Source organism: Dioscorea cayenensis, chromosome 17 (genome assembly GCF_009730915.1).
Source record: "Dioscorea cayenensis subsp. rotundata cultivar TDr96_F1 chromosome 17, TDr96_F1_v2_PseudoChromosome.rev07_lg8_w22 25.fasta, whole genome shotgun sequence".
In the NCBI taxonomy this organism is placed as follows: Eukaryota; Viridiplantae; Streptophyta; class Magnoliopsida; order Dioscoreales; family Dioscoreaceae; genus Dioscorea; species Dioscorea cayenensis.
The window spans coordinates 5,271,132-5,285,089 of record NC_052487.1 but is presented as its reverse complement, the minus strand read 5'-3'; the positions used below and the strand labels follow the sequence as shown (position 1 = coordinate 5,285,089).

General features: G+C 30.2%; 1 protein-coding gene across 1 annotated transcript; it reads right to left on the bottom strand.

Moving 5' to 3' along the window:
• Nucleotides 1-600: 600 nt before the first annotated feature.
• LOC120281052 (probable membrane-associated kinase regulator 6) lies at nt 601-1,242 on the bottom strand. The gene has a single exon (XM_039287993.1). The coding sequence runs from the start codon at nt 1,240-1,242 to the stop codon at nt 601-603; it is 642 nt and encodes a 213-aa protein (XP_039143927.1).
• Between the last annotated feature and the right edge of the window lie 12,716 nt (nt 1,243-13,958).

The following is a 13,958-nucleotide window of genomic DNA, read 5'->3' as shown; positions in this document are numbered from 1 at the left end:
GCTTTCAGTCCCCACCTCCCAATGTGACCACTCACTCCCAAAGGCAAGACACAACCCATGAACTTAACAAACTTGAGGTACTACTGACATGATTGAGTCCCCCTGGCTCTCCATTGCCACCATAATCTGCCAACAAAAAGAACAAAAGCAGCCACATATCAACACAAACACCCATCTTTTCTTTGTTCCCTCCTTTTACTTCATCCCATGTGAACTATTCCCTCTATCAATTCAACATCTTCCCCTCTTCTAACTCATCTTTAATTGTTCTTGATACTCTCATTAATTAATGATGTTCATTAATTAATTAATAAGCATATATATATATATATATGATTGAAATTAATGACATGATAAATGATAGAAGAATATTCATAAATAATTCCTTCATTAAATTATCACCTAAGTACTAACTCAACTCTACAAAGCCATCAATACTTTGAGAGAGATCACAATAATAACACTTAAAAAAGAAGTAGAAAAATTAATTAACCTAATCAAATGATTAGAGAAAGAAAACTATACAACTACTAGTAACTAGTAGAAGTATTGCATGTCTTCTCTTTTCTTCTCTTCCCCATTAATTGTGTTTTATTATTATTATTTGTTCAACCCTCCTCCAATGTTGGAATTCTTGCAGTAAAGAACAGCATCATGAATAGACTCGCTTCGCATGTCGAGCATCGTCGCATAAACATTGCTTGTTCTCGGAGACGTCTCGACGGAATCAGTGTAGATCCTCGCAGACCTCGCCGGAGCCATGAGTCTAAAGCACTTCATCTTCTTGTACAAAGGCACGAGAAAGCAAAAGTACTTGCAGATGAACTTCTTTGGAGATTTTGAATACTTGTGATTGATATTCGACGGCGGCGAAGAAGAAAGCCTCGTCGGAGTTGCATGAACAACCCCTAACTGCATGCCATGCCGGTTGCTCTGAGAGAGCAAAGACTTGCATGAGTCTAAAGAAAGTGATCTGTTTAACACTGAGTGATCGGAAGAGCTGGCCGGAGGATGCTGAAGAGGAAGAAGACGGCCGTCGGAGAAGATTTGATCGGCAGGAGAGATTACCGGAGGTTGGCAAGAAGGAAGACTGAAATCAAAGTCATGAAGTGAATCATAAGTCCAACGCATGGAGATCAATTTGGGATCCATGTCAATGAAAGAGCCAGTCTCTAGATTGTCAAAAGAGAAACGTAGGCTTTCATTGGGAGTGGTGGTGTCAATGGAGGGGTTGATGTTCATCAACCAGTTGAAGGAGAAGCTTTCACTAGGGTTTTGTTGGGATGTTTCCATGGAAAGCTTGAAGGTGGTGATGATGGAAGAGGATTTTTTTGGTGTGTGTGTGTTTTTGGGAGTGTTTTTGGAGGGTTGAGGAAGGTGAAGGTTGGAGAAAGGAGGAAGGGGAAGGGAATTGGAGAAATAGGAAATGTGAGCATGAATGGATACAAAAATGGCTCCATCTTTTGGACCATTTTTTTAAAAAAAATTATTTTTTTTATCAGCTATGACATGAGAATGATACTCGATGGTTTTGAATTACAGGCGGTAATAAAATATAGGAGTACTATGTTATATTTGTTATATTTGTGTGGGTGTGTGCACTAATATGGAATTATTAGTTTAATACATATACGCAACTGCAACTAGTGTCACTTGATTTAGAGGTGGTTGGTACAATAATTTAATTAAAAAAAAAGGTTTATTTTATTTATTTTTTTTGTATGATAAAAAGTTGACGAGACATTACTGCAAGGATTTTCTTGGAGCATGATTAAGAATCATGGCATGGTCTTTGTCATAATTGAACTTTTTTTCTTGTTAAAAAAAAATAATTTAAAAAAAAAAAATTAAATAACAACAAGAAGGAAGGCCATGTATCTTGAAGGGAGATGACTCTTTTCACCAGTAAATAAAAATAAAATTAGTAAATGTTTAATCAATCATGTATCACACCTTTTTTTTCACTACAATATAATTTTATTTTTCGACAAAAGAAATCTCAACATTGTTGGAGGAAATTAATTAGATTTAATTAAGAAAACTAACATGTAATTAAAGTATAGTAATGCCAAAGATGAATTGAAATACCAAGGAAAAATCATTGGCATGCCTTAATCAAGAGTGATTAATATCATAATAATGTTTGCGTCATTGGATTTTGACATAAAATCAAATTCTATGAAGGTGCATAACCCAATAATTTTGAAACACTTATTGTTTAAAAAAATTCTAATCAAGCTAAGTACTAAAATCCAATTGAAACTCTAGTTTCATTAAATAAACCAAAATGGAGAAGACTTAACAACCCTAATTCATTCAACTTTTAGCTCCTAAATTAGTCAACATTAAAATTAAAAATAAAAATAAGTTGTCACTATATAATCTTGCAAACTAAATAATTTTTTAGTAGGTAATGAGTCAGCTTATCTTTAATTAATACTGATTAATTATTTAATCAAGCTTTTTACTTTTGTTCTCTAGCATCATCATCATCATCATCATCATCATCAATATATAATATCATGCCTAATTAACTAGAAAAGACTTCAACTCTTCAAGCATGAAACATCACATAATCAAGTTAATTTATTTAAAACCAAGTTAAATAAAAATTAATTAAAGAGTTTTGTCAAGGCTCAAAAAATTGCATGAAAATGTTTGAAGGTTGTTTAGGGTATTTTGCATAGATGGCCTCACAAACTTTAATATTGTTGATGAACATATATATATATATAATTTTCTTAAGTTGCTCTGGAACATAGCCATTAATTTATATCTTTGGAAGAGACTTGGAGATAGGAGACATTAATAACTGTACATAAACAGTATGTTGGTGCATGCATGCAGCCATTAGAATTTTATATTATTGATAACCACCAGATAGCTGGTCTGACTCCAGTTTATTACAATTTTCATGTATTACTTTTCAATAAAGCCATAGATGTTTGTCATGTGTTATAAATATTTTCAATGGCTATGATTCATGAACTACTTCCTTTTTCCTTTTTTTCCTTTTTTTTGTATTTACTTGAGAAAAAGTAAATCGTACATATAAGTAGACGTGGCCATTTTGAACCGAAACCGTGGAACCGAACCGGAACCGAACCGTCAAAAACCGGAACCGGAACCGGAAAAAAACCGTGAATCAGTCCCTAAAAGCCGGAACCGGAACCTTCATATAAGGTTCGGTTCCGGTTTCAAAATTTAAAAACCGTGGAACCGGCGGTTCAACCGGCGGTTCCAACCGGCGGTTCCATATGCGGTTCAACCGGCAGTTCCACATACGGTTCAACCAAAGGTTCAAAACAAAAAGTTCATATTATATTATATAAATATAATATGAATAATGTCATACTATATAAATAACGCTCATTTATGATTAGGTTTTTTATTTTTGTTAATATCATTAATTAGTAATTAATTAAGTAATTGCATGTTTAAAGATATTTTTAAATAATTAATTAAAGATATTAACCAAATTGATTATTGATTAGGTCTGATTCTGAATACTTGATTAGCCGATTAAGTCTGATTTGTGACATTCGTCTAACTTATATGTCATCTGCCATGCGAAACTTTATACTCATGCAAGAGGATAAGTTATAATTAATTGATTATGCCACAAATTATTAGTTACAAATTAAATATGGATTTATTAAAACAATTTAATTAACGAGAAGTACTTAAATATTTAATTCTTTAGTAGATTTCCATATTATTTTTATAATTTAATATAAAAAACAAAGACTAGACTTTATATATCTTCCGTTTTGAAACTTACAAAATTAATGTAGTTCATATTAAATTATATTTATTTTATATAAATGAAAATATATTGAGTAAAATGCTCTCATTTAAAACATTTGAATCGTTAAAAAAATATATAAATAAATAAAATAAAATAAACATGAATATATATGTGTATATATATATCAATTTGCCTGATTTTGTTGATCATTTATATATATATATATATAGATATTCCAATATATAGATAAAACTCCCAAGATTTTCAATTTGTAAACTATGCAACTTATATAAGTATACTAGAAATCAAAAAGAAAAAGGAAAAATAAATAAAAACAATTTCTAAGGAAAAACAAATAACATACATGAACATTAAAAATAATAACAACAAAATAAATAAAACATTGAAACCTTGGGTATACCGTATACCTACTAACTTAACCTACTATCATTAAATGCAAAGTGCTTAGTTAAATCTATGATTGCAAAGGGCTTTATATTAGTATTAAATTAATTCTTGTATTTTTTTGTGTTAATTAATTTGAATTATTGAATTATTTAGTTAAAAAAACCGAACCAGTATGAACCAGTCAAACCGAACCGATTGAACCAAACCGCCGAAGCCGGAACCGAAACCAAACCGGAACCGAACCGAACCGAACCGAACCTTGCTTTAGGCGAGTTCGGGTTCCGGCTCAGGTTTCTCTGAATCAGAATCCCGCGGTTCGAGAATCAGTAACCCGGCGGTTCCTGAACCGTGGCCATGTCTACATATAAGGCATATATAAGATATTGAAATTACATTTTTAAAAAAATTAATTTATTGTAATTATTGCAATAAAATAAAATAAAATAAAATAATTTTTTAAATATAAATTGATACATTTATTAAAAAATAATAAAATTTATTTTTTATATAAAAAATAAAATACAAAATAAAATACAAATAAAAATACAAAAGTGACATAAAATAAAGTTTATTTTTGTTAAATAAGAACTAAATAAACATAACAAGAAAGAATAAGGGATGTAGTTGAATTATGGTCATTGAAAGCATGTATGGCACATGGCAAACATCCATGTTTGTATTGGAAAGTAATGGATGGAGATATAATGGATGGAACCGGACCCCTGGATATATAGTCTAGTGGTAAACCATCAAAATGGTATGTGAGTGGTGTTAAGTCAAATCCTTTGGCCATAGTACTATATAATACGGTGTAAACATTGTAGAAATATTATATAAAATACTGTAGTAATATTATTTACTAGCTAGGTCTTTCATAGAAAGAACTGTATTCTTCACCGCTCCATGGTTGCAACTAGTTTATCCATATTTATATATAAAAAAAAAAAGCTTCCCTAGTTCAAAGTATATGTTATTTTAGAGATATTTTTCTTATAAATTAGTTGTCACTTTTAAAAAATTTATAAGCATTAATTATTATTATTTTATTTTCTCTATTTTATTTTAGCAAAACTTATTTAAAAAGAGCAAGAGTGTATATTAAGGAGAGTAAATAATTCTAATAAAAGAATAAAACCGTCCTACCATATGTTTTCTAGATTTTAGGAGTTTGATAGCACCTTTAATTCTTGTGTAAAGGTTTAATTGTAACAGGTAATTTGAATAAGAGGGAATAACAACTTCACATATTAATTTGTTGTTAATTTTTCAATATATTAAAAACTAACCTAATTGAAGAGGACAATGTTAGCAATAACACAAATTTTTTTCTTTTGGGTAAATTTGGAGTAATAAGTAAATTTTTTTAGCTTATTATTGCTATTTATGAATGATAATAGCTTCCAGCTATATATGATAAGTAAAAAAAATAATACGATAAGTTTCACTAATTAATACGAAAGTTGAGTGTTCAAATTCCTCCTAATTCAAACGTTCAGAGTTTATAACTTGTCTAATCAAAATATGAAATAAAATAAAATAAAAATTCACATGATAACTAGGTAATTATTTTAGTTATTCTTTTACAAATTTTTCAAATTGTTTTTTATATTTTGTTTTTCAAATCAAACACTTTAATTTGGATTTTTTTTAAAATTCATATTTATTGTATGAAAAAAATCTATGTATCACTTTGAATTTAAATAACATAATATTATTAATATCATATACACAAATAAGAGTATTTTCATAATTGTAAGCATAGAAAAAGAATATTTAAGTAAAATCCATCACGCTCTTCTTCTTTTTTTTTTTCTTTATACTAGGAACAAAGGTTACTTTGCTATAACTATCAAATTAAGGTAAATTAATTTGAACATTTAACATTATTTATGAGTATTAATATAATAATTTTTTAAAAATATAGTTCATCTTTTTTATGTATTGTGACTATATACACAAGTATGATTGCTTTTCTCTTCCACATGTATATAGGTACACATATACACATACCCCAAAAGCCTTTAATTAAAGTATCAACTAAATTGAGAAAAGTCACATAATTCAATTTTCCTTTATTTCACACATAAATTTAGAGGCCAAATTAGAATAACAGATGAGAATACACCATATATATATACAATACAGAATATATTCATCAAATTTTTTTAGTCAAATTTGCTAATCTGTCCTAGGGATGGCAACGGGTCGGGTCGGGTGCGGGTTTTACTATACCCATACCCGTACCCGCTACCCCACTAGTATAGCCAAACCCGAACCCGAACCCGAACCCGACGGGTTTTAAAAACCCCAACCCACACCTGCACCCGACGGGTAATCGGGTATCCGCAGGTATACCCGCCCCGCCCCCATATTAAAAAAATTAATAAAAAATATATTTTTTTTATAGAAAAATAACTTAAAAGTAATTATAATTTTTTTATAAAATAAAATAAAATTATTGTAAAATTACAAGACTAAATAAAGAGGAAAAATAAAAAACCCTAAATTGTTAAGTTGTAGAACATATTAGTATATATATATATATATATATATTATAAACATTTTAGTAATTTTAATTTCAGGGCGGGTACGGGTACGGGTCGGGTATTAGAATTCCCATACCTGCACCCGCACCCGTTTCATACAAGTCGGGTTTTACCCGAACTTGACCCAAAACCCGGTCAAATCGGGTTTTACCCGTCAAACTCGGGTTAGATCCGGTCGGATAGGGTCGGGTTTGGATATTATTGCCATCCCTAATATGTCCTATACATGGGGAAGAAAGAAAGAATTTACAATCCCTATTCCACTTAAAATTTCCCTATATATATATATATTACAATTTTTTTTAAAAGGCATAAAATATGACAATATGATTTTCTTTTTATCCAAATGATCATATAGCATGACGCATTGTGAAGATCCATGACCACAAGCAATGGTGGTGACCACAATGCAAGTAGAGCCAACAAGTGCATTCATGGGTCACCAACACTTGTGCATGGTTCCCCTGGACCTCTTCTTATGATGTGTATGAGCATTTAATGACATGGCTCACAAACAAGTCATAAGCTTAATTGGTCCCCCTCCATCCCAACTAGCTAGCTACCATACTAACCTTCATACACTTATCTCTTCCCTTGCCCATGTATTAATCTTAATGTACTCTACATTTCTTCTTTTGTTTTCATATTGAGATAGTGTATGAGAATGTATTTAATTAGAATTACGAATTAATTAACCTTATGATGTATTTATAAGTAATTAAATAGAAAAAGGTTCTAAAAATGAGACCATGAAATTTATAGCTAGTAATTGTTGAAATAGTCCTTAATTTTGTGTTAATTGAACCTATGATTATGACTTGAATCTGTCAATTAATATAAAGCTTTTTTTATAAATAGAATTTATGCCATGTGAAAGAATGAAAAGTGCTTTCGTCATTGTGGAATAAAAGAATAATTCATATCTTAATGCATGTGTATTATGAGTTATTAGAGCGGAATCCACCTTTTACAAATATGATTAATATATATATATATATATATATATAGTGGAACGTCTTTTATAATCTTTTAAGAGATAAAATAATTTTTTTAGACCTCGTTTTTTTTAATGATATTTTCTTGTAGTTTAATTTAATTAGATTGAGATACATGAATAACATTATACTTATTGTGTGCATTAAACCTCAAATATATAGAAATCATAAGTGAAGCAACTCGGCCTAATAATAATAATTATTATAATTATTATAATTATAATTATTATTATTATAATTATTATAATAATAATAATTATTATTATTATGTCTGCTCACTAATAATAGCAAATCTCATATATATCCAAGATCTGCTGTAAACCCTAAACCATATATTTAAATTGTAAAACTAATAAGTAAATTTTAATATGAAGGCTTCAATTAATGGAAGTAAAAAATATTCAAATTCAAGGAATAAAATTTAGTTAGTTAAGTCCAATTAGATATGCCAAGTCTCATGTTGATGTTCAGACTGAAATATAAAGTTAGAAAAACATGAAAAGGATTGTGTCTAAAACTTATTTGAGAACATATCTGTTCTTGAGGTTGCAGGTCAATGGTCCATACTTCAAATTTTCAGGTAAGATTTTTGGATTTTTTTTTTAATTTTTATTTATTATATATATATATATATATATAAATATATTTATTTATTTGTTGTTTGTGATGTCCATAGAATGCTTGGTGAGGACAAGAGGTTAATAAATGTAGAGCTTCGTAGAAGGAGTGTATAGATAGTGATATTGGCCAAATTACATCCATAAAATTCCTATTGGGTCATTGATTTGAATATACTTTGAATATTCTATTTTTTTATTTTTTTAAATTAATATAAGATACTAAAATGTATTAAAAAATAAATAAAATATCATAAAAATACATGGTGGAAAAATGAAATACATAGAAGCTAAATAATAATAATAATAATAATAATAATAATAATAATAATGTATGGAGCCTATCATTTTCTTCCCTCATGAAAAATTTAGAGGTTTTTCGAGTATTATTTTTTATTGATAATTATCCATTTTTGTTAAAGGAATTGGCCGGAGATCAATGTAAATATCATAATTTTTCTTGTGAAAGTATGGAATTAATGTATATCTAAGAAAACTTAGAAACAAAATATTAAACGATTTAACTATATATGATTTACAAGAGTTTAATTTTTTTAAAAAAAAATTTCTTTTTTTTTCTTAGTATGCATATGTTCTGAAGGGTGTCTAAAAACTTGCATTTTTTTTATTTAAGTAATTGAAACTGATTTATCCATATTAAAAAAAACTTTCAAAACAACATGCTTCTCTTGTATTCTTTTTTATTATTATTCAGTTGTATGAACAATTTCCAGAATGAAGATGAACTAATTGGTTTTAAAATTCTTTTTTTTATCAATATTGTATAATTATTTTAAACTTAAAATATATTATAATTTGACAAGAAATTAAATCTTATTATTTTGCAATTTTGGAATTTTATTTATAGGAAAAGGATTCCCATTAATTTATAGTTAAACTCAATATTAAACTCATAAAATCGTAGATGAAGCAAATTTTATACAAATCAAACCCAATCAAGATTTTGCATATAGAGGTAATCTATTTTAACAAATCATGAGCAAAATTTGTATTCGATTTAAAATATAAAAATTAAGCCAGAGCTCATTTAACATGACATAGTTTAATTAAATTCAATATCATAGGTTCGAAAAGTTATTTTATTTATAAAATGCAATAGACAGATTTACCACAGAAAAATTCATATTTATGAAAATATATATTTTCTTAAAAAAAATTATATTTTTATGCTTACCATAATTTACATTGAGAAAATTACTTACAATAACCTCATTTATTTATTTATTTTTTATTGACGAAATCGACAAACACTTTAAACCTCATTAAATTATATTTTAATTGTTATAGAACAATTTATGTTTTGCTTTTATTTTTATAATTTTTTTATATATAAAAAAAAAGGTTGCTCCACAGGGTTATAAAAATGACAGGTGAATATGGAGTGATGTTTTTACAGTTTTATTCATATAAACTGTTATAACTAATAATAAATTTATATTATAGAGAATTTAAAATAAAATGAAAATATAAAAAATAGAGATAAACATAACTCCGCTATTCCAAAGCTATTTACTTATAAAGATAAAAGAAGTCTATTCATATATTATGCTACGGTTGGTATAATTTACTCATGTCAGTTATATAAATCCCTTACCCGCATTTGCCAAAAGGTAGTGTCAGTATAAGCAGGTATATATAAGCGGTCATGGACTTCTTTTATCCATTATAACCTTTAATTTATTTATTTGTTTGTTTGCATATGGGCTCATTCACATGGGCTTGCTTCAAGATTGTATCTTTTAACATCTTGTGGTAGGAAATATAAAAATAAAATAAAATTTAAATTTAGATTAGTTACTGATGCACATATAAACATGTAAATCTAATCAATCATTGATTTTTTTAAAAAAACTTGTTGGGGTCCAACCCATTTGTTGGGTTGGATGAATAATTGGGCTCCAAGCCCATGAAAAAAAAAATGAAGCTAGGTCAATAGTGGAGAAGATGGAGGGCAAATAGGTAACTTTACAAGGTGAAACTTTTCTCATTTCTTGGTAATGAGAATAGGTTATGCTTGTGATTGAGGGTGATTATCCTAAAGTGGTGAGAGAGGGAAGACAAAGAGGGAGAAGAAGGAGAGAAGGCTAGGGCAAGGAGATCGGACGACCAAACCTCGCCGGATCTCACTCAAACTCCGGAAGAAGACTCCTTGCAAGAAGCACTACCTATTGATTAGGTTTGATCCTTCTATTTCTCCCTACTTGTTATTTGTTAGCCATCTTGATGATGATGATGATGCTTGTCAATGAGAACTCTTCTCTCATGAATGTCTTTGTCCTTGTGCTTGTAAACCTCTAGTTAGCTAGAGAAGATCCATTGTAATTCTTTATTGACCTAGTGGATACATGTTTAAGAGGCTCTAAGGAGTCCCGTGGTTTTTCCCTCGATTTGTAGGGTTTTCACGCTAAAAATCGTTGTCTTGAATCTTTGTTTGTTTGTTCATCTCATTCTAACATGAATGAGGGGTTTGATAGCATTTTATGAGTTGTTTTGAAGCTTTGAAGCCTTGTAGAACCCTTGGGAGGAATATTGAAGCCTCAAGGAAGACATTGAAGGTTTTTTGCAGCTTATGCGGGCTGCATACGGGCCGCACAAGATCGCCAATGAGTTTCACTGGGTGTATGCGGGCGCATGAACCCCGTAACCGAACAGTGTTTTTGCTACAGTAACGATACTACAGTGTTCGTTCTACAGTAAATTACTACAGTAAATTCCGCAGTTTTTCACTGTTGCATTTCAAGTCAAACCCCCAACAAAACTTTAGTATCAATTCGTTTATACATCCCCTTAAAAACATGTAATATTTCCCAATATAATTTTTACTTTTGACAAATTATCCATTATTACAATGGTATGCATGCAAAAATCTAATGACTATTAATTTCTCAATTTTTTTTAAATACATTTGTGTATTATTTATATTAAAATATATTTTTAAAAGCTGTTTGTGTCGGTTTAACCACCATAAAGCACCTGTTTTTTACCAGAACCTCCAATTTGTGAGAATTATTATTATTATTATTATTTACTAGAAGGAGTTGATTCCTCCAATTTGTAACCATGCTTCTTATTTACGTGTACAAGCTAGCTGTAAGGTGACACTAGCCACATTAAGGGCATGCACATCCGAAGAATTAATTAATACCTCACAACACTTGTGTTTTCATCTTATTTGAGCTAAAACTCAAACTCACCTCATCAACAAAGACACAAATGCTTTATATACGAAATTTGGTGCCAATAGACCGAGAGAACATTGGCCATATTATGAACATTTCTTTCATATATCATATATATATATGCATATGAACTTCGAATTAATTAGTTCTTGAAACAAAGAAGATTGAGAAAGATCAAGTAGATAATAAATCCCATGCTAAAATTTGCTCAGCATTCCTCAGGGCTTCTCTCTCCATTTCTTCAATGCCATCCAAACATCTCTCTAATAGAATCAACTCTGAAGACTAGTTTTCTTATTTTATTTTATTCATCTTCATAAAATATATAGTGTGGCATAAATAAAGTTCAAAGAAGTGCAAGATGAAGAGAGAATCATATCAGTGAACATTCGGTAAATAATTGTATGCAGATTTGAAGATTTAGCTGGTGGAGGTGTCATTTATACAGCAGCAAATTAATATATATCTAGAGCTTTTTTAATGTTGGAATATATAATGTAGTTGTCTTGATGCTCTCTGCCTGCAATTTGCATTGCTTATATGTCCCAGTTTGGTTATCACATGTAATCCAATAGTAGGACACAAATTGTTTGTAAAATTAATAAGTCTTTTTCTCTGCAATGATGTGTCAATCTTCTCCACTGAAACTGTGGTCCTTTAATTGAAACTTTTTTTCAATCTCACTGGGACTGCTCTCATTGTCAATTCAATCTTTTTCAATGTGTGTGTTTGTGTGTGTTTTATTAAATTATTTATTAAGGTATAATTTTTTTTATAATAATATTATTTTTACAATTGTTTTATAGACATATATAAGCAAGTATGAATGATTTGAAGTGTCACACCCACCCCTTCTACCGAGGTAAATGTGGCACCCATCAGTTAAAATTCTCTTTTAACTGAAAGCCCGACACCCCTGCTTTTAAACAAAAATCGACTTTACTAAATCACATTTTCTACGACTTTTACACCAACTACGAGTTCAAATACATAAATATTATGAATACGATAACTCAAATTTGCAGGATCAACCGCTACAAGATCACAACACCAATGACAAGAAATAAAGAAAAAGGGGGGACCCACTGCAGATCATGGACTCAACCCCCGACTAGCTCTATACTCGATCAGGGCAATCTAGGGTCCTCGCTCCCTGCATTTCATGAAAGACATTCAGTTGGTCGGTAGTGGCTTAATAATTTCAAATATTTAAATACAGTATATATAAAGTATATAAATACCAACTTCTCAAATAATTTTCCAACTTTTCCAAAATACCAGAATTCTAGCAAAATACAATCTTTAAAGAACTCTTGAAACATAAATTCAACATAAATCAACATCAATTTGATTTTCTCAGAAAACACAAATTTTGTGAGAGTCTGGTCTCATCACAATTCAAAAATATAACATAAATCTCAAATTCAAAATAAAGCAATACCCAACACTCACCCAGCATAACATGGTCTAGAAAACTCTCTAAACCCTCGCCGTGGCGCGGCTAGGGTTCGAGCCGTCAAGGAACTCACGTCCCTTAACGTTGACCCATCTGGTTCACCGGTCGGCGACCCCTGCCACCCGATGAATATCCGATCGGGGCTCTACACTCCCACCGAATCGGCTCTCGTAGTAATCAACACCCGGGTCCACCACGCCACCTCTAAAAGGTCGGCCCGTGGGGACCCACTCATCGCAGATAGTCGGGCCTTAGCCCGTCACCATCAAAACCATCAAGTAAATACAGCAATAATACCATCTCAGATAAATCATAACACGGGATCCTTTTTCCGGGACAAGTATTCACATCACGGAAATAACCATTATTTTCCACAAAGTCAATGCCAAAAGTATAACAACGCATAATGCCGAGTAAAGCCCGGATCCACGATACCATTCCTATACCGGGGAATGAAAACCAATTCTACTAATAATGCCGATAAAAACATCTTTAATATGCTCACATGGTTTCGCAAATCACTCCAAATCAAAGCATATATACCCATCAAAAATAAATACAAGAATTGAATAATTAAATCACATATACATGTATTTTCACTATTCACAAATACGTATAATTATACAAAACTGATGTATCAATACGGTTATCATGGCACATCGTAGGAAAATAAATATAAGTATATTTCGACCTTATACGCAATTAAACATGATAAAATGAAATACTTAAACATTTATTTCCAAAATACTAGCCATTAAACAATTATTTCAAAATAATAATAATTAATCAATTATTTAAAATAATAGCCACTACCAACTCACCTGGTGTCCTTGGGTTCCTTGCTAGACCTGGAACTCCCTCCCAAGACTGAACAACACCTAATAGAATAATAATAAAAATAAATAACATATTTAAACAAAAAGAAAATACAAGAACAATAATAGACTATCTATTGGCCCACTCACTCCAATCGGTTCAAACCTGACCT